The sequence below is a fragment of the Coregonus lavaretus genome (assembly GCF_964263955.1).
Source record: "Coregonus lavaretus genome assembly, chromosome: 20".
Taxonomy (NCBI): domain Eukaryota; kingdom Metazoa; phylum Chordata; class Actinopteri; order Salmoniformes; family Salmonidae; genus Coregonus; species Coregonus lavaretus.
The window spans coordinates 19,781,874-19,809,707 of NC_140007.1; the positions used below are offsets into that span (position 1 = coordinate 19,781,874).

The 27,834-nt window shown below is 44.7% G+C and overlaps 1 protein-coding gene across 1 annotated transcript in view; it reads left to right on the top strand.

The window, feature by feature from the left end:
- Positions 1-5,142: 5,142 nt before the first annotated feature.
- The window catches only part of LOC311147837 (neurotensin receptor type 1-like), a 75,605-nt gene continuing 52,913 nt past the window's right edge, over positions 5,143-27,834 (top strand). The window contains exon 1 of the mRNA XM_084184643.1: positions 5,143-5,958. Within this exon, the coding sequence (XP_084040769.1) occupies positions 5,266-5,958 (693 nt within the window). The 5' untranslated portion in view covers positions 5,143-5,265. The remainder of the gene's footprint in view (positions 5,959-27,834) is intronic.

A 27,834-nucleotide genomic window follows, 5' to 3' on the forward strand; every position in this document is an offset into this window, starting at 1 on the left:
GAGTATTTAAAGAAGAATTTATAACAATGGACCAGTTCTCTGTCTGCCCTGCGTGGTATTTCAGTGGACCCGTATATACGAACATCATATTTACCATTGAATTGTTTTGCATTCATTAAAATACTAGTCTATTTTAGAAGACGCGTATTGACCTCTTTTGTTCCCAATACCAGATTTGAATTGACGCAACTTATCAGAACGTCGACTGAATGATTGACTGCTTTCTACTATTCTACTATTATCATGTGGTGGACATGGTGGAGATCATGTGTTCAAATGCAAATCTCAACAGTTTGAGTAAAAACTCTAGAGAAGATTGATGGGATGGTGAGAGAAAACGGATGGCGGATATGGCCATGAAAATAACGAGATATTCCAGAACGCTGACAACAATCAGAGAGGAGCAAGATAGAACATTGAAGCAACAGACAGAAATAGATGAGGTCAGAGAGAAGGCAGAGCAGATGCTCACAGGATATTTTCTACAGGCTGTAGCGAGAGGAACATATACAAGGGGAGCAATTTCCTCTGTCCTTGTGTATGGTGGCCAGAGTGAGGGGATGTGTGCAGATAGGTCAGGGAGGTGCAGATCTACAATCAAACATAACATAAATTGGATCAGGCAGGGATCACTTTTCTTGTTATATTTTATGGTAGCTTCTATGATCTTGTAAATCTGATCATCATAACTGTGTTATCACAATATGAAAACATGGGTTAAGATTGTAGTGGTGGAATGTATAAAGCAAACATTTGACCCTATCAATTGCTCACTTTATGCAAGTTCTAGGCACATGTATTTCAATCAATTTTATTTTATATAGCCCTTCTTACATCAGCTAATATCTCGAAGTGCTGTACAGAAACCCAGCCTAAAACCCCAAACAGCTAGTAATGCAGGTGTAGAAGCACGGTGGCTAGGAAAAACTCCCTAGAAAGGCAAAAACCTAGGAAGAAACCTAGAGAGGAACCAGGCTATGAGGGGTGGCCAGTCCTCTTCTGGCTGTGCCGGGTGGAGATTATAACAGAACCATGCCAAGATGTTCAAAAATGTTTTCTGCACATATTTAAGCTTATGTTATTTTCAACAACAAAAACATCTAAATCATGACCTTTTGGTGTTGGACCACTCTGTTGGTATTCATTCGACAATAAACTAAAACATTAAAGTGGCAATACAGTGGCTTGCGAAAGTATTCACCCCCTTAGCATTTTTCCTATTTTGTTGCCTTACAACCTGGAATTAAAATAGATTTTTTGGGGGTTTGTATCATTTGATTTACACAACATGCCTACCACTTTGAGGATGCAAAATATTTTTTATTGTGAAACAAAGAAGAAATAAGACAAAACAACTGAAAACTTGAGCTGCTTAACTTGAGCATGCAGACAGAGCAGAGCAGCCCTCCAGCATAGCCAGGCACTTTGATTTGCCTTGCCTGAGGACAGCGAGTGAGTCAGACAGACAGACACCCATCTCCCTCCGAGAGAGGAAGGCAGCCAAATGTCAGTTTACAGGGGTGGCCTCAGGCACACAGAAAATAAGAATCCCCCAATGACAGATAGCGAGAACTTCTCAGTTTGACAAATGTGTCAATGTTGAAATTACGCCAAGCATCCATCCATCTGAGAGCTAGAGCACAATGAATGCTACAGTGTTTAATCCACACAATATATCTCATTGCACACTGAAGCAGATAAACACGGATGGATTCTGAGAATTATTTTTAAAAATGCTGTGTTAAAAACATAACTTGTGGAGATGTGTCTGAGTTGATTAACTGTGTGCAACGTCAGACTTGCCTGCCTCAGTGGGCTCTGCAGCAGCAGATACGACATTAAAGTCCCATCGCCTTTCAGAGGCTAGGCAACATTATTTTCTCTCCTTTGAGTTTGGGTCATTATAACTGGCAACTCACTATGTGCAATCTGCCGTTTATGGTTTCCAGCTGTGAAAGAGTTTTTCTTTTTAACCTCTGCACACTGTGGCGGGATTTTGTGTTTGTGTGTGTTACGCACCTGCAACAAAATGTGTGGAGCACACCAGCGCCCGCCTCTCCCACCTATGGCAACACCAACTTCGCAACAAGATCTCACGGTTTTACCAATTTGACTTTAGATTCTGACTTTTTATCCAAAAATGTTACATTTTTAAGTTGCTCCAAACGTCAAATTTGTAAGTGTTTTTCACACAATGGGTTGCTCAACCTGCTCCGCAACATTCCGAATGGTTAAGTTAAGGGTTCAAGTTTTTGGATAGGGTAAAAAAAAACTTTTAAAAAAGATTGTCTACGACTTGGATTGAATTTGGGAGCCAGGGATACACGTCCATCCGCCACCCCCGTCCACAATGCCCTAGTAAAACCCAAGCCAACTTGATGTTAATAGCGCACTCACTGTTGCCCCTAGTGGCCGGTTTTGAAGGCATTTCCCGAAATCCTCAGGACATGGACAAATGTCCAATTTCGATGTCAATCTTGAGCTATCTGGCTGCAATTTCAATAGGCAGCTAAAATGGTGTGTGTGTATGAAAGCGAGAGAGACAGAGAGAGAGATGGGGGGAGGGAGAGATTGCTATTATCTACACACTTCCCACTGGGCACACACTGGTTGAATCAACGTTGTTTCCATGTAATTTCAATTAAATTATGTTGCACCAACGTGGAATAGACACTAAATTGACGTCTATCCACAGTGGGAAGCTTCTAAGGATGGAGTAGCTTACATCTGCTCCATGGGGCCCTGTGGAGAAAGATGTAGGAGGAGAGGGAGTCGGCACCTTCTCCAACACAAAATCCATTAAAAAAGATTTAGGGGCTCCTATATCCAATTAGCAATAAGACTGTACAATGAGCACTCTATACACTGATGCATGTAATCATTGTGTAAGATTCTGTATTTACTTTCTTAGTCAACCTTGTGTTCTTGAACGTAGCCCTGTTTCTTTGTGTTCTTGAACGTAGAGCCCATGCAGATGGGCCATGCTCCTCTCCCGCGTATCGAACGTCAAAGGCGGATCCAAGAAGGGCTCTGCCTATACTGTGGAGGGAAAGATAATCTACTTGCCATTGCCCTGTTCGTCCCCCACGGAGAGATGAGAAGGGTCCCTCCGCTGCCATGCAGGTAGGCGTGTCCTTATTTCTAAATATCTCCCAGAAGCAATTCTCCATCCCAGTATTGATAACCGCAAAGGGGGTTACTAAGTACGTAGAGGGCTTGATAGATTCGGGAGCAGCAGGTAATTTGATCGACCACCAGCTAGTACAAGAGTTTGACATTGATCTAACACCTGTCACCCCTCCCTTAAGGATTAACGCCCTGGACGGGCAGCCATTGGGCACGGGCTTCATTACGCACCCGACACAGAGCGTAACCCTCCAGATTGGAGTCTTCCACACCGAAACCATTCAACTCATGGAACTATCATCCCCCAAACAGCCACTCCTCCTCAGACACCCCTGCCTTTGTCGTCACGACCCTGCCATCTCATGAAGACAAGGTGAACTACTGTCCTGGTCTTCTACCTGCTTCACCAGTTGTCTCAGCCTACACTGCAGAGCCACCACCATTGAGGACTCTGCCTCTGCAGTGCCACCCACTATACCATCCGAATACGTCCAGTACAGCAATGTCTTCAGCAAAATCAAGGCCTCCACTCTGCCACGACATCGCCCAGTGGACTGTGCTATTGACTTACTCCCTGGAGTGTGCCCACCGACGGGCCGTATTTACCCCCTATCCATCCCGGAAAATGAGGCAATGGAGAACTACATTGATGAAGCACTCAAATGGTTTCATTCGTCCTTCTTCTTCCCCGGCTGCATCCAGCTTCTTCTTCGTTTGAAAAAAGGACTGTGGTCTCCGTCCATTTATTGATTACCGTTCCCTGAATGACGTCAAGGTCAAGAACCGTTTCCCTCTTCCTCTGATCCCAGCGACCCTTGAACAAGTGGGCTGCGCCAACGTCTATACAAAACTCGACCTGCGACGTGCATATAACCTTGTCCGTATACGTGAAGGCGACGAATGGAAGACTGCTTTTATCACCGCACAAGGGCACTACGAATACCTGGTCATGCCCTACGGCCTTACTAACGCCCCCGCCGTCTTCCAATCCTTTATGAACAAGGTTTTCCAGGATATGATCAACCGCTCTCTCATCGTCTACATTAATGACCTCCTGTAAGATCTGTATTTATTTTCTTAGTCAACCTTGTGTTCTTGGACGAAGCCCTGTTTCTTTGTGTTCTTGAACGTAGCCCTGTCTTTCATATTTGCTCATTGATTTCACCTGTGTTTGTTACTCACCTGGTCTCATTAGCTCCTTATTTTGTTCAGTTCATTCTGTTTGTGCCTTGTGAGGTATTGTTCGTTTTGACTCTACTAATCCTTTTCCTAGCTTGTTTGTGAGAACCAGTTATAGCCTTCAGTCCTAGTTTTGATTCTCCTGCCTGTTTGCCTACCTGTGTATGACCATTGCCTGCCTGTGACCACGATTCCTGCCTTTTGGGAAGGTGAAATAAACACCTGCCACACTCTGCGCGTGAATCTACCCCTTTTTCTCTGTGAGTATTCATTACATATTGTCTGCTTATTTGTTTACATTTTATTTTTGTATTAATTGTCTGCTGCTGTATATTTCAAATTGATTAGGCATTATCCTCTGCTCTGCTACTCTCCATTCAGATATGTGAGTGACGGTAACCATTCATTATGATCATGAATCTTTATCTTGGGTGCACACACAGTCTGGCTGTCTCTGATACAAAGAGCAGTTAAGCACACCCAAGCACTCTAGTTTTCTAGGCTAAGTGTCTCACAAATGACAGTACAACTATTACATCTCAAAATCCAGAGATCATCATCATCCGTCCAATAGCTAATGATATTTAAATCAACATTTATCGACAGCCTACACCTATCTACTTTCTAAAGCCATGAAATGGCAAGAACCCGTTTATAAAGATCGAGTCTATTTTAGGTATTCAAGGTGAACTATCAATGGATATATCTACAACAACAACAAAAAAATCACCGAATGGCACTGCGTCATCGAACAAGGTTTCGAGTCAAGCACGCCTCCTCCTGTGCCATATATAAAAGCATCATAACTTTCCTCTTGGGCTCAAATCCGTAGTCACCTTGCTGCTTTTACGCGCAAACAACCTTCCCTCACGAACGCTACATGTGTTTTCTCAACAGGATTTTTATATTTTGCAGTCTTACACAAGTGATTCTAAGAGTAAATTATTTACATTAAACAATATGGAGTTTAATTTTACACTGACAGGGCGCGACTTTCTAGACTTACGCGCGCTGGCGCAGAAACTTCTCACTCAAAGGAACAACTACTCTCTGCGTCTGGGGAACTACTCTCTGTTTGACAACGGATCGGAGTTCTATGAGGAGGACTCGTTGGACGTCAACACTAACATCTACTCGAAAGTCCTGGTCACTGTGATCTATATTGCACTCTTTGCGGTCGGTTGCTTAGGAAACTCCGTTACGCTGTACACCCTGCTGACCAAGAAGTCACTACAAAATCTCCAAAGCACTGTCCACTACCACCTAGCCAGTCTCGCCGTCTCCGACCTGCTCATACTTGTCCTTAGCATGCCCGTCGAACTCTATAATTTCATCTGGGTCCATCACCCTTGGGCGTTCGGAGGAGTCGTTTGTAAAGGTTACTATTTCATTCGGGATGCTTGCTCGTATGCCACTGCATTCAACATCGCCAGCCTCAGCGTGGAGCGTTATATGGCAATTTGCCACCCCTTCAAGGCAAAGAGCATCATGTCACGCAGCCGCACCAAGAAGCTGATCAGCGGGATGTGGGTGGCTTCGTTCCTCCTGGCCTCTCCGATGCTCTTCACCATGGGCCAGAAGTACCATGGGCACCAAGGGGAGAAGATATGCACCACCATCGTGTCACCCGTCTTATTGAAGATAGTGATTCAGGTGGGTTTGAAACTCCTTATTTTGCAACAATCAGTTGTGTAGTGCACAGGAGGTTGGTGGCACCTTAATTGGGGAGGACAGGCTTGTGGTAATGGCTGGAGCAGAATTAGTGAAATGGTATAAAATACATCAAACACATGGTTTCCATTCCAGCCATTATGAGCCATCCTCCCCTCAGCAGCCTCCACTGGTGTAGCGGTATTTTACGCCCCTATTTAGTCACTGCACACGCATGCACGCAGGCGCGCACACACACACACATAGAGAGAGAAACGGTGCAAGGGAGTAGGATGAGATGAATACCCAATAATCAGAACATTTTAATTAATTTCCCCACTCATGAGAGAGAACCTGGTGGTACATTTTGGAGATGCAATACCTAAAACTGTTGTCACGGTAATGGGCTGCTGCAGTTGTATGTGGAAGTGTGTGACTGGTGATATTGTGGCAGCAAGTAGCCTACTGGTAAAAGAAGTGGGCCAGCAACTGGAGGGTTGCTGGTTAGAATCCTAGCTCAGACAGGAAAATTTGTTGCAGAGGGTTGCTGGCATTATCCTAGATACCATTGCCTGCTGTTGTGCCCCTGAACTAGGCACTTAATCACCTATAATTGTTGCACTGCGGCTGACCCATTGCTTCCCACCCCTTGGTTGTGCGTAAAGACACATTTCCGTTCTCTGTACATTAATGGACTATAAAGTACATATAATCTTATCTTGTCCTTCCTTGCATTGTCCCCACACCCTCCACTTCCATCCTCACATATCATTGTCGCACACAAAAACTGAGAGAACAGCAAACAAATACAGGAAATCCTGTCTTCTAGGGGTGCTGTTGTTGCACAACATATTTCTTCAGAATGTATGGTATAGCAAGGTCGAGCTCGGAGCTTGATGGAATGGCACCATAAATTGTATGAATTTTGCACTTCCACAGAACTTACCATCTCCTAATTCTAAGAATTGCATTGCCAGAGCTGTCAGTTCTTTTCCTCTATTCCCTATATACAACATGACCATTTCTTACATCATGTAATTTCAAGGCTGAAGAGTCTTCTCCTCCTCCTACGCATAGGGATGTCATTACACATGCTGCAGGAACACACTCTCCACCACAACAAACCATGTGTAGCCTAGGATACCTGGAGGGTAGCCACATATGTCTTCGCTTATTTTCTTAAATACTGACTGTCAAGCATCAGGGCATGGGAGGCAGTTTATCAACCTAAGGCACGGTGATAAAAGGAGGGATCACCACTACTACACTAGTTGTGTGCTTGTGTGTGTGTGTGTGTGCCAGAGATTTATTAGTGACTCCCATTTCAGAAGCAACAGGACTAATAAGTCTGTTTACCTTTGTTTGGCTTCCTGCTGTAGTGCAGGGTCATTTAATACTTCATCCACCAGTTTGATCACTACAGAGAAAGAAAGAGAGCGAGAGTGAGAGAGATACTCCACTAGCTGCCCACAGATGTTTTTGGGTGTGGCGGAAACGTAGCCCTCAAATTGATGCTATCCCCTGTCGATGGGTGTAGTGTGTGCATTTGTGTGTGTGTGTGCACGTATGTGAGTGTGTTTGCGTGTGCAGTATTACTTAGTTTTTGGTATAGAGCACCACAGAATAATAGGGCAACTCTGGGATTAACATGAGTGGTGTCCCACCGTGCAGGGAACTCTCTGGTTGTATTTCTGGAGAGTCTATGCTGTGTGAAACACTTGGGATTATGGTATTTCTCTTTCCAACCACCTCAGCCTGCTGTGAAGCCACTGGGAAACAAACCAAACTCTAACACTCATGACTGATGACAGAACCGTGGCACAGCTTTCTGTACCTTCCAGTTAACATCTCACAAACTCAGCCAAGGCTTGACTTGAGTCCAAAAGTGTCTCGCTGCGTTCAGGGAGCCCAATTCTTGACTTTTTCCACATTTTGTTACGTTGCAGCCTAAATTCTAAATGGAATAAATAAAACATGTTCTCACCCATCTACACACAAAACCCTATAATGACAAAGTGAAAACATGTTTTTAGAAATTTTAGCAAATGTATTGAAAATTAAATACAGATATCTCATTTACATAAGTATTCAAACCCTTTTCTCAGTACTGTGTTGAAGCACCTTTGGCAGCGATTACAGCCTTGAGTCTTCTTGGGTATGACGCTACAAACTTGGCACACCTGTATTTGGGGAATTTCTCCCTTTCTTCTCTGCAGACCTGTTGGAAGGTGAACCTTCGCCCCAGTCTTGATCCTGACTAATCTCCCAGTCCCTGCCGCTGAAAAACATCCCCACAGCATAATGCTGCCACCACCATGCTTCACCGTAGGGATGGTGCCAGGTTTCCTCCAGAAGTGATGCTTGGCATTCAGGCCAAAGAGTTCATCCTTGGTTTCATCAGACCAGAGAATATTGTTTCTCATGGTCTGAGAATCTTTAGGTGCCTTTTGGCAAACTCCAAGCGGGCTGTCATGTGCCTTTTACAGAGGAGTGGCTTCCGTCTGGATACTCTACCATAAAGGCCTGATTGGTGGAGTGCTGCAGAGATGGTTGTCCTTCTGGAAGGTTCTCCCATCTCCACAGAGGACCTCTGGAGCTCTAGGCGGCCAGCTCTAGGAAGAGTCTTGGTGGTTCCAAACTTCTTCCATTTAAGAATGATGGAGGCCACTGTGTTCTTGGGGATCTTCAATGCTGCAGAAATGTGTTGGAACCCTTCCCCAGATCTGTGCCTCGACACAATCCTGTCTCGGGCTCTACAGATAATTACTTCGACCTCATGGCTTGGTTTTTGCTGTTACATGCACAATCAACTGTGGAACCTTATATAGACCGGTGTGTACCTTTCCAAATCATGTCCAATCAATTGAATATACCACAGGTGAACTCCAATGAAGTTGTAGAATCATCTCAAGGATGATCGATTGAAACAGAATGCACCTGAGCTCAATTTGAGTCTCATAGCAAAGGGTCTGAATACTTATGTAAATAAGTAACAATATGTGGAAAAAGTCAAGGGGTCTGAATACTTTCCGAATGCACTGTATAATGCATTACATCATCTATACACATGAATGCATAAACAAGGCAACAGTAAACTTGTCGTCCCCCACGAATGATGCAGCGCCACCCTTCGGCTAATTGAGATATAGCGTTTGACTAATACATTTCTGGTCATTACTATAGCTCTCGACTCGGGCCAATCAGTGTAATTTTGTAAATGCCGGCAAAACGCATCATTCACTCAAGTTTAGTCAAAATCGTCCCAGTGCTGTCTGAGATCGCGTGTGACTAGCGAACGAATGGACGGAGACAGATCCAGTCCCCTCCCCGGCTTCATCGTGGGGGACAACAAAAACAAACAAAGTACAGTGGATAAAAGGACGATTAGGCACTAATAAAGAATCATCCTTGTTAGAAGATAAGGTGGCAGGCTTTGGCGCAGGCATTTACATAATTGTCAAGACTGTTACAATTGACAAAACAGATCATCCCTAATTTTGTTGTATAACCCACAGTAAAGTAAAGCATGAGCTTCAGTTTCAATGTAACCATCATTCCAAAAACTACACTGAACAAAAATATATAAACGCAACCTGTAAAGTGTTGGTCCTATGTTTCATGATCAGAAATTAAATTTCCCAGAAATGTTCCATACGCACAAAATGCTTATTTCTCTCAAATTTTGTGCACAAATTTCTTTACATCCCTGTTAGTGAGCATTTCTCCTTTGTCAAGATAATCCATCCACCTGACTGGTGTGCCATATCAAGAAGCTGATTAAACAGCAGGATCATTACATAGTGCTGGGGACAATAAAAGGTCACAAATGTCTCATGTTTTGAGGGAGTGCGCAATTGGCATGCTGACTGCAGGAATGTCCCCAGAGCTGTTGCCAAATAATTGAATGTTAATTTATCTTCCATAAGCCGCCTCCAAAGTTGTTTTAGAGAATTTGGCAGTACCTCCAACTGGCCTCACAACCGCAGACCACGTGTAACCACGCCAGCCCAAGACCTCCACATCAGGCTTCTTCAACTGTGGGATCGTCTGAGACCGGCCACCCGGGCAGACGGAAAGACTGTGGGTTTGCACAACCGAAGAATTGTGCTCTTCATGGATGAATCCCGTTTTCAACTGTACTGGGCAGATGGAGTTGTGTGGGCGAGCAGTTTGTTGATGTCAACGTTGTGAACAGAGTGCCCCATGGTGGGGTTATGGTATGGGCAGGCATAAGCTACTGACAACAAACACAATTGCATTTAACGATGGCAATTTGAATCCACAGAGATACCGTGACGAGATCCTAAGGCCCATTGTCGTGCCATTCATCCGCCGCCATCACCTCATGTTTCAGCATGATAATGCATGACCCCATGTCGCAAGGATATCTACACAATTCCTGGATGCTGAAAACGTCCCAGTTCTTCCATGGCCTGCATACTCACCAGACATATCACCCATTGAGCTGTCTGGGATGCTCTGGATTGACCTGTACGACAGCATGTTCCAGTTCCCGCCAATATCTAGCAACTTCGCACAGTCATTGAGGAGGAGTGGGATAACATTCCACCGGCCACAATCAACAGCCTGATCCCCCTTCATATTATCATAATCAACTTTGACCAGTTAAATGTAGAGATAAATATAATACTTTTTTGTATTACATTTTGTTTTTAAATATGTTATTTAAATATGCAAAGTAGGCAATATCTCATTAAATATGCTATATTTGCATATCGTGCAAATACATTTTTCTGGACACTGGATGAAGCCAGTCTAAATATTTTGGTTTCATATTGTTAAGTCAATCCAGGACTGGACTTGTCCAGTGCAGATTGTGGATAAATACTTGTTTCATTTTTCAATCTGTAAAATACTGTACTAAAGAAATGCATGCAAAATACATAAACGCATTTTTCAAAAATGTAATCTCGACTAAAAAATGTACAACATGTCAACAATTCCCTCTGGGTAAGTCTGGAGAATATATCTAAGAATAACAACACAACATTTGGTGAATGCAGATGATTCTGAAGCTGAGAAATTTGTTGGCGTGTGGAAAGTCTGACCTTAGGGAAATGCACACAAAATTAGACTACCATAGCCAAACGCCTATTTAGACCCAATCACCATCTATTCAAAGTAAGTTACTAAATATATTCCAGTTCTTAAAATGTTCTATGAAATGGGCTTTTAAATTGTGTAATTTTTATGTAGTGAGCTTTGAAATTATTGATGTACATAATGTTCATTTTAAAGTGGTTAAAATTCATAAATTCTGATGACTGTAGTATGATAAACAAAAAAAATTATACATTTCCATCGTTTTTGACATTTTTATATTTACTTTTTGAAAATACTAATATTAATGAACCAAAATACCAACAAATCTCAAAATTGATAAGTAAATGCAAAAGTGTCATTTCAGCCTGTGGTGCCTGGCCTTAAAATACATAGCCACTGGTGATGCCATAGAGTTTTCCAGCCCATATAGCAGCATTTGGTGTGTATTTACCCACACCAAGGTCAAATCTGCAAGCACGGTTAAAAACAGCATTAACACAAGTATCATTTCTGTGCGGCCATACAGCTGCAGCAGAAGTAATAATAGGTAGCATGGCCCCAATGAATCAAACAGTTTTGTGAAACATTTAAAAGGTAGGCCACCCATGGCTTTACACTTACCAATGATGGCACCAAGGGCACATTTCACATGGTTAGCTATGTACTTAACAGACAAATTGAAATCCAAAATGTCATTAAAAATCAACCCCAAATACTTGTACTCACTGATATCTAACATAGCAGGACCACATGAGAAAATAAAAGGTGTACTAGATACTGCTGAGTTCCTCCACTGAGTATAGAAACATTAAGAACACCTTCCTAATATTGAGTTGCCCTCAGAACAGCCTCAATACATCAGGGCATGGACTCTACATGCTGTCGAAAGCTTTCCACAGGGATGCTGGCCCATGTTGACTCCAATGCTTTCCACAGTTGTGTCAAGTTGGCTGGATGACCTTTGGGTAGTGGACCATTCTTGAAACACATGGGAAACTGTTGAGCATGAAACACCCAGCAGCGTTGCAGTTCTTGACACAAACCGGTGCGCCTGGCACCTACTACCATACCCCGTTCAAAGGCACTTAAATATTTTTCCTTGCCTATTCACCCTGAATGGCACACATACACAATCCATGTCTCCATTGTCTCAAGCTTAAAAATCCTTCTTTAGCCTGTCTCCTCCCCTTCATCTACACTGATTTGAAGCAGATTTAACAATTTACATCAATAAGGGATCATAGCTTTCACCTGGTCAGTCTGTCATTGAAAGAGCAGGTGTCCTTAATGTTTTCTACACTGTGTATAGTATACTACTTTATTTTTGTCTACATTGATATTCAGTTTCCATTGTTCAGACCAATTAAAAACAATATGTAACATTTCTTGAAGCTCATCTTTAGTTTCAGAAATCAATACAATGTCATCTGCATGTAAAATAAGACGCTCATTAATTGTTCCGACAGACACCTTTTCCTAGAGCTTTTATGGCCAGAGAGAGAGAATTTATATACATTGAGAACAGAATAGGTGATAAAATGCAACCATGTTTCGCTCCAATGTCAACGGGGAACCAGTCAGTTAGGCAGTCATTGACTCGAATACAACATTTCACATTATCATGCATGGCTATAAAGCATTTCAGGATGTTACCATTTAGACCAATTTGACTCCAGCTTGTCCCATAATATACACTACATGATCGAAAGTGTGTGGACACCTGCTCGTCGAATATCTCATTCCAAAATCATGGGCATTAATATGGACTTGGTCCCCCCCCTATTGCTGCTATAACAGCCACCACTCTTCTGGGAAGGCTTTCCACTAGATGTTGGAACATTGCTGCGGGGACTTGCTTCTATTTAGCTACAAGCGCATTAGTGAGGTTGGGCACCGATGTTGAGCGATTTGGATGGCTCACAGCTGGTTTTCCAATTCATCCCAAAGGTGTTTGATGGGGTTGAGGTCAGGGCTATGTGCAGGCCTGTGAAGTTCTTCCACACCGATCTCGGCAAACCATTTCTGTATGGACCTCGCTTTGTGCACGGGGGCATTGTCATGCTGAAACAGGAAAGGGCCTTCCCTAACTGTTGCCATAAAGTTGGAAGCATAGAAACATCTAGAATGTCACTGTATGCTATAGCGTTAAGATTTCCCTTCACTGGAACAAAGGGGCCTAGCCCGAACCATGAAAAACAGCCCCTAACCATTATTCCTCCTCCACTAAACTTTACAGTTGGCACTATGTATTCAGGCAGGTAGCGTTCTCCTGGCATCTGCCAAACCCAGATTAGTCCGTCGGACTGCCAGATGGTGAAGCGTGATTCATCACTCCAGAGAACGTGTTTCCACTGCTCCAGAGTCCTATGGCAGCGAGCTTTACACCACTCCAGCTTTACACCACCCCACACTTGGCATTGTGCATGGTGATCTTAGGCTTGTGTGTGGCTGCTCGGCCATGGAAACCCATTTAATGAAGCTCCCGAGGAACAGTTCTTAACACTACAGCATTCAATGACATTCTAGACGATTCTTTGCTTTCAACTTTCTGACAACAGTTTGGGGAAGGCCCTTTCGTGTTTCAGCATGACAATGCCCCCGTGCACAAAGCGAGGTCCATACAGAAATGGTTTGTCGAGATCTGTGTGGTAGAACTTTACTGGCCTGCACAGAGCCCTGACCTCAATCCCATCGAACACCTTTGGGATGAATTGGAATGCTGACTGCGAGTGAAGCCTAATCGCCCAACATCAGTGCCCGGCCTCACTAATGCTTGTGGCTGAATGGAAGCAAGTCCCCGCAGAAATATTTCAACATTCAGTGGGAAGCCTTCTCAGAAGAGTGGAGGCTGTTATAGCAGCAAAGGGGGGACCAAGTCCATATTATTTTTTTAATGAAATGTTTGACGACCAGGTGTCCACATACTTTTTGGTCATGTAGTGTATATAATGTCCCACAGTTGACAGTGCATGTCAGACCAGAAACAATACCATTAGGTTCAAGGAACTGTCCGTAGATCTCAGAGAGAATTGCGATGAGGCATATACAGTGGGGAGAACAAGTATTTGATACACTGCCAATTTTGCAGGTTTTCCTACTTACAAAGCATGTAGAGGTCTGTCATTTTTATCATAGGTACACTTCAACTGTGAGAGACGGAATCTAAAACAAAAATCCAGAAAATCACATTGTATGATTTGTAAGTAATTAATTTGCATTTTATTGCATGACATAAGTATTTGATACATCAGAAAAGCAGAACTTAATATTTGGTACAGAAACCTTTGTTTGCAATTACAGAGATCATACGTTTCCTGTAGGTCTTGACCAGGTTTGCACACACTGCAGCAGGGATTTTGGCCCACTCCTCCATACAGACCTTCTCCAGATCCTTCAGGTTTCGGGGCTGTCGCTGGGCAATACAGACTTTCAGCTCCCTCCAAAGATTTTCTATTGGGTTCAGGTCTGTAGACTCCAGGACCTTGAGATGCTTCTTACGGAGCCACTCCTTAGTTGCCCTGGCTGTGTGTGTCGGGTCGTTGTCATGCTGGAAGACCCAGCCACGACCCATCTTCAATGCTCTTACTGAGAGGAGGAGGTTGTTGGCCAAGATCTCGCGATACATGGCCCCATCCATCCTCCCCTCAATACGGTGCAGTCGTCCTGTCCCCTTTGCAGAAAAGCATCCCCAAAGAATGAGTTTCCACCTCCATGCTTCACAGTTGGGATGGTGTTCTTGGGGTTGTACTTATCCTTCTTCTTCCTCCAAACACGGTGAGTAGAGTTTAGACTAAAAAAAGCTCTATTTTTGTCTCATCAGACCACATGACCTTCTCCCGTTCCGTTTTCTTTGAGACTGTGGTCCCAGCTCTCTTCAGGTCATTGACCAGGTCCTGCCGTGTAGTTCTGGGCTGATCCCTCACCTTCCTCATGATCATTGATGCCCCTCAAGGTGAGATCTTGCATGGAGCCCTAGACCGAGGGTGATTGACCATCATCTTGAACTTCTTCCATTTTCTAATAATTGCGCCAACAGTTGTTGCCTTCTCACCATGCTGCTTGCCTATTGTCCTGTAGCCCATCCCAGCCTTGTGCAGGTCTACAATTTTATCCCTGATGTCCTTACACATCTCTCTGGTCTTGGCCATTGTGGAGAGGTTGGAGTCTGTTTGATTGAGTGTGTGGACAGGTGTCTTTTTTTATACAGGTAACGAGTTCAAACAGGTGCAGTTAATACAGGTAATGAGTGGAGAAAAGGAGGGCTTCTTAAAGAAAAACTAACAGGTCTGTAAGAGCCGGAATTCTTACTGGTTGGTAGGTGATCAAATACTTATGTCATGCAATAAAATGCAAATTAATTACTTAAAAATCATACAATGTGATTTTCTGGATTTTTGTTTTAGATTCCGTCTCTCACAGTTGAAGTGAACCTATGATAACAATTACAGACCTCTACATGCTTTGTAAGTAGGAAACACTGCCGATTTTTCAGCTTATCAAATACTTGTTCTCCCCACTGTATCAGGGTAAAGGTTTAAAACAATTGTGTTGAACGTTTCCAAGAGCACAGTGGTCTCCATCATTGGGAAATTGAAAAAATATGGAACTACCCAGACTCTGCCAGAAGGACAACAGTCTCTACAGCAATTCACCAATTTGGACTTTTAGAGAGAGTTGCCTTATGGAAGCCACTGTTGAGTAAAAGGCACATGAGAGCATGCCTGGAGTTTGCAAAAAGGCACGTGAAAGACTGAGAGCATAAGGCAAAAGATGTGGTCTGATGAGACAAACATTGAACTCTTTGGCCTGAATGCAAAGCACTATGTCTGGAGAAAACCAGACACAACTCAACACCTGTCGAACACCATCACTACCGTGAAGCATGGTGGTGACAGCATAATGCTATGGGGATGCTTTTCAGCTGCAGGGACTCGGAGACCGGTAAGGATAGAGGGAACAATGAATGGAGCCAAATACAGGCAAATCCTTGAGAGCCTGCTTCAGAGTGCAAACGACCATAGATTGGGGTGAAGATTTACATTCCAACAGGACAATGACCCACAGCATACAGCCAAAGCAACGCTGGAATGGCTTCAGAACAAGAATGTGAAAGTCCTTGAGTGGCCCCGCCAAAGCCCAGACTTGAATCCCATTGTAAATATGTGGAAAGAATTGAAGATTGCTGTTCACTGCCGCTCCCCATCTAATTTAACAGGGTTTAAGAAAATCTGCAAGGATGAATGGGAGAAAATCCCCAAATCCAGATGTGCGACACTATAAGGTCCTACAGTTGACAGTGCATGTCATAGCAAAAACCAAGCCATGAGGTCGAAGGAATTGTCCGTAGAGCTCCGAGACAGGATTGTGTCGAGGCACAGATCTGGGGAGTGGTACCAAAAAATGTATGCAGCATTTAAGGTCCCTAAGAACACAGTGGCCTCCATCATCATTCTTAAAGGAAGAAGTTTGGAACCACAAAGACTCTTCCTAGAGCTGGCCGCCCGGCCAAACTGGGCAATCGGGTGAGAAAGCCTTGGTCAGGAAGGTAACAAGAACCCAATGGTCAATGACAGAGCTCCAGATTTCCTCTGTGGAGATGGGAGAAACTTACAGAAGGACAACCCTCTATACAGTACTCCACCAATCAGGTCTTCATGGTAGAGTGGCCAGATGGAAGCCACTCCTCAGTAAAACGCACATGACAGCCCAAAGGCACCTAAAAACTAACAGACCATGAGAAACAAGATACTCTGGTCTGGTGTAACCAAGATTGAACTCTTTGGCCTGAATGCCAAGCATCACTTCTGGAGGAAACCTGGCACTATCCCTACGGTGAAGCATGGTGGTGGCAGCATCATGCTGTGGGGATGTTTTTCAGCGGCATGGAATGGGAGACTAGTCAGGATCGAGGGAAAGATGAACAGAGCAAAGTACAGAGAGATCCTTGATGACAACCTGCTCCAGAGCACTCGACCTCAAACTGAGGCGAAGGTTCACCTTCCGACAGGACAACGACCCTAAGCACACAGCCAAGACAATGCAGGAGTGGCTTCGGGACAAGTGTCTGAATGTCCTTGAGTAGCCCAGCCAGAGCCCGGACTTGAACCCGATCGAACATCTCTGGAGAGAACTGAAAATATCTGTGCAGCAACGATCCCCATCCAACCTGACAGAGCTTGAGAGGATCTGCAGAGAAGAATGGGAGAAACTCCCCAAATACAGTTGTGCCAAGCTTGTAGCGTCATACCAAAGAAGACTCTATGCAGTAATCGCTGACAAAGGTGCTTCAACAAATTACTGAGTAAAGGGTCTGAATACTTATGTGAATGTGATATTTCAGTTTTTTATTTTTAATAAATTAGCAAACATTTCTAAAAACCTGTTTTTGCTTTGTCATTATGGGGTATTGTGTGTAGATTGATGAGGAAAACATAAAATGTAATACATTTTAGAATAAGGCTGTAACGTAACAAACTGTGGAAAAAGTCAAGGGTATATACAGTTAGTCTATTTAAGTTGATAGTCAATTAGATTAATTGAAAATGTGACGTTATCTCTACCAAAACCGAAATTGATTGAACTATACATAGCAGGTTATGCTGACTTTCTTTTATTAATCAAAGTAAATTTGGTGTTACTTAGGAAAACTCTACATTTTTTATGTTGATCTATCTAAAGTTGAAATTGATTCAACTAGGAATAGTAGGTTATACTGACATGGTCACCCTGTTTCTAGCTCCTAGCCAACTTTGCAGTATTCATTTTTTGTTGTGTTATTTCTGGAGTGGTGCCAGGAAAATAACCTCTTCGTGAACGTCAACAAAGAGAAGGAGCTGATTGTGGACTACAGGAGACAGCAGAGGGAGCACGCCAACATCCACAATGACAGGCCGCAGTGGAGAGGGTCAAAAGCGTCAAGTTCCTTGGCGTGGCACATCACTGACGACCTGAAATGGTCCCTTCACACCGATAGTGTGGTGAAGGAGGTGCAACAGCGCCTCTTCAACCTCAGGAGACTGAAGAAATTTGGCTTCGCCCCTAAGACCCTCACAAACTTCTACAGATGCACCATTGAGAGCAACCTGTTGGGCTGTATTACCGCCTGGTACAGCAATTGCACCGTTCGCAGCTGCAGGGCTCTCCAGAGGGTGGTGCGGTCAGCCCAACGCATCATGGGGGGCACACTGTCTGCCCTCCAGGACATCTACAGCACCCAGTGTCACAGGAAGGCCAAGAACATCATCAAGGACCTCAGCCACCCGAGCCACGGCCTGTTTACCCCACTACCATCTAGACCGGGTACTCTACCCTGCACCTTAGGGACTGCTGTCCAATGTACTTAGCCATTGAACACTGGTCATTTTAATATTGTTTTACATTTTAGTCATTTAACAGATGCTCTTATCCAAAGCAACTTACAGTTAGTGCATACATTTTCATACTGGAAGAAACCGGTACAAAAGTATCTAAATCCACTGTAAAACAAGTCCTATATCGACATAACCGGAAAAGCCGCTCAGCAAGGAAGAAGCCACTTCTCCAAAACCGTCCTAAAAAAAACAGACTACGGTTTGCAACTGCACATGGGGACAAAGATTGTACTTTTTGGAGAAATGTCCTCTGGTCTGATGAAACAAAAATAGAACTGTTTGCACATAATGACAATCGTTATGTTTGGAGGAAAAAGTGGAATGTTTACAAGCCAAAGAACACCATCCCAACCGTGAAGCACGGGGGTGGCAGCATCATGCTGTGGGGATGCTTTGCTGTAGGAGGGACTGGTGCACTTCACAAAATAGATTGCATCTTGAGGAAGGAAAATTATGTGGATATATTGAAGCAACATCTCAAGACATCAGTCAGGAAGTTAAAGCTTGGTCGCAAATGGGTCTTCCAAATGGACAATGACCCCAAGGATACTTCCAAAGTTGTGGCAAAATGGCTTAAGGACAACAAAGTCAAGGTATTGGAGTGGCAATCACAAAGCCCTAACCTCAATCCTATAGAACATTTGTGGGCAGAACTGAAAAAGCGTGTGTGAGCAAGGAGGCCTACAAACCTGACTCAGTTACACCAGCTATGTCAGGAGGAATGGGCCAAAATTCACCCAACTTATTGTGGGAAACTTGTGGAAGGCTACCCGAAACGTTTGACCCAAGTTAAACAATTTAAAGGCAATGCTACCAAATACTAATTGAGTGTATGTAAACTTCTGACCCACTGGGAATGTGATGAAAGAAATAAAAGCTGAAATAAATCATTCTCTCTACTATTATTCTGACATTTCACATTCTTAAAATAAAGTGGTGATCCTAACTGACCTAAGACAGGGACTTTTTACTAGGATTAAATGTCAGGAATTGTGAAAAACTGAGTTTAAATGTATTTGGCTAAGGTGTATGTAAACTTCCGACTTCAACTGTATGTCAAAAGCATGAGTTACACCATTCAGAGAACTGCTCAGCTTAGTGTACCTACATGACACAGGGACTCAAGAGTGTTTTAACAGACTAAGGGGCTATGCTGGCCATAAGGTTAACAATATGGTATTACCAAATAATCACAACCTACAGTACATTATTAAATGTATCTTCTATAGGGAAAACAGTAAGAGTTATTGCTTTTTTGGCGTGTGTGTAAAAGCCTGCTAAATCCTTGAATACATTTTCAATCTATCCTGGTGCAATTCTAGTGATTTAGTTTTAAATTAAAATAAGAAAATCTAACAGAAAATAAATTGACAGTTTTCTTGGCTCATCTATATACAGTGTTATGGCTCAGAGAGCTGTCCAGTTGATTCCCTTGCTCTGTCCATCCACCAGGAAGAGACAGAGATTGTGAGCAAAGTATGTGAGCGGAGTGAGGAGCGGAGCGTGCCCAATCTGATTTGAGCGCGGAGCAAGTTTCCCAAAGGCTGGAGCTTTGGCCTTCTCACCCTCTTCAATTTCGCTCTAGTAGCGCTCACTTCACTTCATGAGTTCAGGGCATGCCCAGCATGCATTTGTAGGCTACTTGTGTGCTGCTATAACCCCTTGCTTTAGCTACTGTCATGGAGTTCACTAAATATTTTCAAAAATAAACTGAAAAAACACAGGTGCAAAATCAAGGTGACTTACAAAGATGAGGATGACCAAGAGCAAGAGAGGGAGTGCAGTGATGTAGTGTCCACAACTAAAGAATCATTGTGGAATCTGAAAAGACGTGTATCCCGAAAGCATGATGGTGTACTACGTGCACATGCTAACAGAAAGGAACGAGATAGGTAGCTAGCTAAGCGTGTCATTTTAGCAAAGTATTTACACACAAAAAATCAGATCTCTTAAAAGTTTTGTTCATTTTCGTTCTATTAGCTATACAATAGGCTATCATTTATTTTGGCCCAATAGGCCTGACATATTACCTCTTTCAAGGAGCTTTCTGTTTCGATAGGGTAATTTTGCCTAAAAACCTTTAGGCCTACCTATAGAAAAATCAAAAAACAACTCTGCATCCCTGCCCATCCCTGCAAGAGTGGCCCGAAAGGTGTTTAGCATCTCCAGTGGCTCTGCAAGTGCGGAGAGGATATTCTCTGTTGCTGGCCTGCTCTCCAGGCACCATCGCATGAACCTGAAGCCACAGACTCTGGCCAAACTCCTGTTTCTAAAAGTTAATTCAAAGGGATTTTTATTTAATTGAGCCTAATATGGCATTTTTCGTTTAATTTTTATTTAATTCTAAGTCAGTCACAGCCTATGTGCGCAGTTTATAGACTCTAATAATTGAATACATCTAAATGTTGTTTAAATGCTGAGCGCTTAATGTTCCTGCCAGCCTAGTGTGTTGCACTCGCAAGTGCTTCACAATTTATTTATTTGTAGGCTATAGCCTTGAAGTAAAAGGCTAATAATATAGCCTAAATAATTAATTTTCGTTCCTTCTTAATATAGCCTAAATAATATATTTTCGTTCCTTCTTCTGATCTATTTAGTGTTTATATACTGTTTTAATACGACATGTAGCCTATTTGAAATGATGAGCGCTTCTTACAGTCAAGCAAATAACTGTCAGTCTCACGGTAATTGGCTGTTAATTAACATAAATACATTTAGCATCTCCTGGATTCCACACATAGCCTACAAGGCACTGATACAGACCTTTGGAACATCTACATTTAAAAAAGTCTAATAAATCCATGTAATATAGCCTACACCTTCACAATAAATCCATAATCTATTTATTTTAGACAGTTCTAAAGAAGCATGATATGAAGAAAATGTAGACTATTTCAGAAGAACAGAACAGCATACTCTGAGTTGTCCTTATGTTAGGTCCTGATCTGGCTGTGCCAAATGGCTGTGGGCTACATTCGTTCATTTAGCAGACAAGATTTGCTTAGAATTCCTTGGCATTATTTTATTTTATAGTATGAAGAATACAATTATAAAGCTGAATAAAATAGAAAGGATATTTTCTCCAAAAGATTTGAGGGAGTGTGCACATGCAGCAATTCTGTATTGAGTGGTTAACAAAGAAATAGGTACTCCTATTATCACGTTTTAGTGTATTAATAGAACAGGGGGCAGGCAAACGACAGGTCAAGGGCAGGCAGAGGTCAGTAATCCAAATCAGAGTCCAAAAGGTACAGAACGGCAAGCAGTCTCAGGGTCAGGGCAGGCAGAGGTCAGTAATCCAGTGTGGTGGGACAAGGTGCAGGCAGGCTCAGGGTCAGGGCAGGCAGAATGGTCAAAACTGGGAAAACTAGAAAACAGGAACTTTGGAAAAGACAGGAGCAAGGGGGAAACCGCTGGTAGGCTTGATGAACAAATCAAACTGGAAACAGCCAAACAGAGAACACAGGTATAAATACACTGGGCATAATGAGGAAGATGGGTGACACCTGGAGGGGGATGGAGACAATCACAAAGACAAGTGAAACAGATCAGGGTGTGACAGTACCCCCCCCCCCTACCTGGTTGACTGGGGTGCCGGTGTTGGTACTCAGAGATGAGGCCTGTGTCCAGGATGTCCCTAGCAGGGACCCAGCACTTCTCCTCCGGGCCATAACCCTCCCAGTCAACCAGGTACTGGAATCCCCTACCCCGAGGTCGAACCTTCAGGTGACACCTCAACGTGTACGCCGGTTGGCCGTTGATGAGACTGGGGAGAGGGGTGGGCCTGGAAACAGGAGACAAAGGGCTGTGAGACGTGTTTGATTTTAGACACATGAAAAGTGGGATGTATACAGAGGGTAAGGGGCAACAGAAGACGAACAGCAGAGGGGCTAATGACCTTGGAGATGGGGAAAAAGGGCAGATAAACCGGGGGGGGGGGGGGAGTTTGCGGGACTCCATCCGGAGGAGCAGATCCAAGGGTGGATAGCCATACCTTCTGCCCGAGACGATACCGTGGAGCCGGGGTCTGGTGGTGGTCCACTTGTCATCGATACCTGGAGGTGGTCTTGTGAAGGGCCGACCGGGCTCCCTTCCAGGTACGACGACAGCGGCGGACAAACATCTGGGCCGAAGGTATGCCGACCTCTTCCTCTTGCTCAGGGAAGAGCGGGGGCTGATAGCGCAGGGAACACTCAAAGGCGAGAGACCTGTGGCAGAGCAAGGAAGGGTGTTGCGGGCGTTTTCGACCCACGCTAGTTTCTGGCTCCAGGTGGTGGGGTTGGTGGAGACCAGGCAGCAAAGAGTAAGTCTTGGTTGGCTCACTCCGACTGGCCGTTGGACTGGGGATGGAACCCGGAGGACAGGCTGGCCGACGACCCAATGAGCATGCAGAACGCCTTCCAGAACCGGGACGAGAACTGAGGACCCAAGTTGGAGACCATGTCCACCGGGAGTCCATGTATCCGGAAGACGTGCTGCACCATGAGTTGGGCTGTCTCTTTGGCTGAGGGTAGCTTGGGAAAAGGAATGAAGTGGGCGGCTTTGGAAAACCGGTCCTCAACTGTCAGGATGGCGGTGTTGCCATCAGACGGAGAGGACCCGTGACGAAGTCCAGGGATATGTGAGACCAGGGATGGTGAGGGACAGGCAGTGGTTGAAGAAGACCAGCCGGAGCTTGCCGACGAGTCTTGTTCTGCGCACAGAAGCATTGTCGCATAAAGGCCAGGGTCCAACGGGAGCCTGGGTGGCAGGCAAGCCTGGAGGAGTGGGCCCACTCCCAGGACTGAGGAGCAGACAGCGTCAGGCACAAACATCCGGTTATCTGTGCCCCCCCGGGGTTCGGCTGAGAACGCTGCGCCTCACGAACATGCTTCCCATTTCCCCAGCTTAGTGCCGTCGCCAGATACGAGGTGGGAAGGATGGTCTCGGGATCTGAGGGTGTAGCCACGGGGCTATAGCGGCGTGACAGCGCATCCGGCTTGATGTTCTTGGATCCTGGTCGGTAGGAGAGAGAGTAGTTGAACTGGGTGAAGAGCAGGGCCCACCTAGCTTGCCCAGTCCAGAGATATTCCAGGTTCTTGTGGTCGGTCCACACAATGAATGGACGTTCCGCCCCCTCCAGACGGTGCCTCCACTCCTCCAACGCCATCTTAACCGTGAGAAGCTCACGATTCCCCACATCGTAGTTCCTCTCCGTGTCGTTGAGGTGATGGGAGAAGAAGGCGCAGGGATGTAACTTGAGGTCCAGGGCAGAACGCTGGGACAGGACAGCCCCTACTCTGACATCCGAAGCATCGGCCTCCACCATGAACTGGCGGGACGGGTCAGGATTAACCTAGATGGGAGCTGTGGTGAAACGGTGTTTGAGATCCCGGAACGCCCGGTCAGCAGCTTGGGACCACATGAACAGAACCTTGGGAGAGGTGTGTGCAGACAGTGGGGAAGCCAGGGTGCTGTAACCCCGGATTAAGCGACGATAAAAGTTGGCGAATCCCAGGAAACATTGCAGCTGCACCCTGGACGTAGGCTGGGGCCAATCCACCACCGCTCTCACCTTCCCGGAATCCATCTGTACACTCCCTGCAGCGATGATGTAACTCAGGAAGTGGATGGTGGAACGATGGAATTCACACTTCTCCGCTTTCACAAAAAGCTGGTTCTCCAGGAGGCGTTGGAGAACCTGTCAGACGTGGAGCACGTGTTCTTAGGCGAAGCGGGAGAAGACGAGGATGTCACCGAGGTAGACGAAGACAAACCGGTTAAATATGTCGCGGAGAACATCATTAACCAGAGCCTGGAACACAGCTGGGGCGTTGGTAAGGCCAAATGGCATGACCAGATACTCGTTTTGACCACTGGCTGTTTTTAAGGCATTCTTCCACTCGTCCCCTTCCCGTATCCGCACCAGGTGGTAGGCGTTCCGTAGGTCCAGCTTGGAGAACACTGTGGCCCCCTGGAGCGGCTTGAAGGCTGAGGAGATTAGTGGTTTTGTTCTTCTTCTCCACAAAGAAGCACCCTGCGCCGGCGGAGGAGGCAGAAGGACGGATGAACCCTGCATCTAGGGAGTCCTCAATGTAGGTCTCCATAGTCTTGGTCTCCGGACCCGACAGAGAGTACAGTCGTCCCCGGGGCAGAGTGGTGCCTGAGAGAAGGTCAATCCCCCAGTCATAGGGTTGGTGCGGCAAAAGCCAAGTGGGCCGGGCCATACTGAACACCTCCCGGAGGTCCTGGTACTCCGCGGGAATGGCGGAGAGGTCCGGGGCAACTTCCAAGCCCAGAGGAAGACGTCCCAGGGCAGGCTGCGCTGACTTCAGACAATGGGCGTGGCAGAACGGGCTCCAGCCCATAATGGCACCCGCAGTCCAGTCTATGATGGGATTGTGTCGCTGGAGTCAAGAGAATCCCAATACCACAGGAACCTGAGGAGACTTAATCAGCATAAAGTGGTATTGTGAGTGACCCGGCCCATAGAGCGCCCGTCCAGCACTCTAACGTCCATGGGAATGGAGAGGGGCTGAGTGGGGATGCCCATCTCGGACAACAGGGTAGCGTCCAAAAAACTCTCATTGGCCCCAGAGTCGATGAGTACCTGGAGAGATTTTGACTGGTTCCACCACAGCAGGATGGCATGGAAAGGGATGCGAGTAAGGGGAGAGGAAAAGTTCTCCATAAGGCCCACCAGAGTACTTGCCCCTTCTTGATGAGCCTGGTTTTTTAATGTTGTTCGACAGGTGTTGAGTTGTGTCTGTCCAGTGGGTTTTATCCAAAGTGACTTAGGTCACATCAACCTGTGGTCACAGAAAGTACTGTATGGGCTCTATTCAATCTGTATCGCTGAAGCGTTACAGATTGCGCGATGGAAATGTAAAGGTAATTTCCGATTGAGCCAACATATGCAGCGTTTACCGTGAATGCATAGTCCGCTAACGCGGGAAAATTGCCTTAAATTTAAATCACGCTGTAAGGCTGAACTTCCGTTTACGGATTGAATAGAGCCCAAGTCACAGTGACCCATAGGGCAGGAGGATCCCCTCTTTCTGTAGCGCGAGGCAGCTTGGTGTACAAGTACACCCCCTGGATAGGACGCTAGACAGGACGCTAGTCTGTCACAGGTCTTTACCCCTAATCCATCTCCTTAATGCTGAGTGCCAAGCAGAGAGGAATATGTTAGTCTTTGGTATGACTCGATCGAGGATCCAACACCCAACCTTCCGATCACCTTGCTTTCCACATAAACTTTTTTTTTTACCTAAAAAGTCAGAGCCCCACTTGCTGAGAACTGAATAATCACATAATTTCATTAGGATCTTCAATAGACAAATCCGATTATTTCATGACTCAATTGCGCAAAGGACATTGTTTTATTAGTCAACACATTGTCTAATGCAATGTACCTGGCTGTTAGGAACACATACCTAGGTGTCTGGTTAGACCGTAAACTCTCCTTCCAGACTCACATTAAGCATCTCCAATCCAAAGTTAAATCTAGAATCGGCTTCCTATTTCGCAACAAAGCTTCCTTCACTCATGCTGCCAAACATGCCCTCGTAAAACTGACTATCCTACCGATCCTTGACTTCAGCAATGTCATTTACAAAATAGCCTCCAACACTCTACTAAGCAAATTGGATGTAGTCTACCACAGCGCCATCCGTTTTGTCACGAAAGCCTCGTTGGCTGGCCCTCACTACATATTCGTCGCCAAACCCACTGGCTCCAGGTCATCTATAAATCACTGCTAGGCAAATCCCCGCCTTATCTTAGCTCATTGGTCACCATAGCAACACCCACCCGTAATATGCGCTCCAGCAGGTATATCTCACTGGTCATCCCCAAAGCCAACACCTCCTTTGGCCGCCATTCCTTCCAGTTTTCTGCTGCTAATGACTGGAACGAACTGCAAAAATCTCTGAAGCTGGAGACTCTTATCTCCCTCACTAACTTTAAGCATCAGTTGTCAGAGCAGCTTACCGATCACTGCACCTGTACACAGCCCATCTGTCATTAGCCCACCCAACTACCTCATCCCCATATTGTTCTTTATTTTGCTCATTTGCACCCAAGTATCTCTATTTGCACATCATCTTCTGCACATCTATCACTCCAGTGTTACAGTTTTTCTCAATTGCTAAAACACAATTTCTGAAACCTTGCTCCATTTCCTGAAAACATTAAACACAAAACCTCATCTTCAAGCACTATTTACAAAACCTCTGACCACTCTCGCAAAATGAAACATTCGCCTCAAAACAGTTTTACCTGTGTTCAAAATCAAACACTGCTCTCAAATCATAAACAAAGTGATCAAAATGATATACACTCTCAAACAGTCAGTAAACAATACACCGAAAAATAGAAAACACATTGTTCAAAACATACAGTTCTCAGGGAGAAGTACATTTTTAATCTCAAAACAAATTTCATATTTTTATATGAACGAAAACATGTTCTATCATAGTAGCTCAAAATTGATCAGAAATTACTACTCTGCTTTGCTCTTTGCAATTTTGTTTTTTGTTCTTCCTCCTCCTTGTACCCCTATTTTTACAGTACTGTACCCTGCATCTCAGAAACTTGTCCTTTGTCTCCGTGATACTGTAATTCTTGTTCTTTGTTGATATGAACCTGCAACCAGTCAAAATCTATTGAGCAGTCAGTACTGTTAACAAATGGAAAGCACAATGTTCAGGGCCATACAATTTGTCCATTTTACAGTATACAGCCTACAATGCACTGCACTACAGTATACAATACTGAAAGGGACAAAAATCAAAGGAGTAAACATGTGATCAATGTGCTTCTTCTTGTCTTTGGGCTGGGTCAGGCCAGAGCACTTCGTCGACATCACAAGCAATATTGTCCCTCCTGAGGCAACGGAGGAAGAAGCCTCTTGTGTGCCATATCCAGCCCTGACATGATTCCTCACCTATATCACCACAGGCTAAATCCATGGCTTGCAGCATATTTACTCTGGTGTAGGGTTGTCTATCATACACTTTCCATCTCCAAGAGGAGAAAAACTCCTCAATCGTATTCAGGAAAGGCGAGTATGGAGGGAGGTACAAGTTCATAAACTGCCCTTTGATGTTAAACCATTCCCTTACCTGAGCAGCTCAGTGGAAACTGACATTGTCCCACACTATCACATAGGTGGGAATGGGATTCTCATTTAGCTCTTGACCCTGCTGCTCTTGAACCTGCTGCTCAAATAAAATATCTCTTAGATTGGCAATAAATCTTAGAAGGTGCTGGGTGTTATATGGCCCGAGTGTAACATGGGGATGTAGAACACCATGGTTGCTGATAGCAGCACAGATTGTGACATTGCCACCTCATTGACCAGGGACTTCAACAATGGCCCGCTGTCCAATCATGTTTCGGCCTCTCCTTCTCCTCTTTGTTAGATTAAAGCCTGCTTCATCGACAAAGATTAACTCATGGGGTC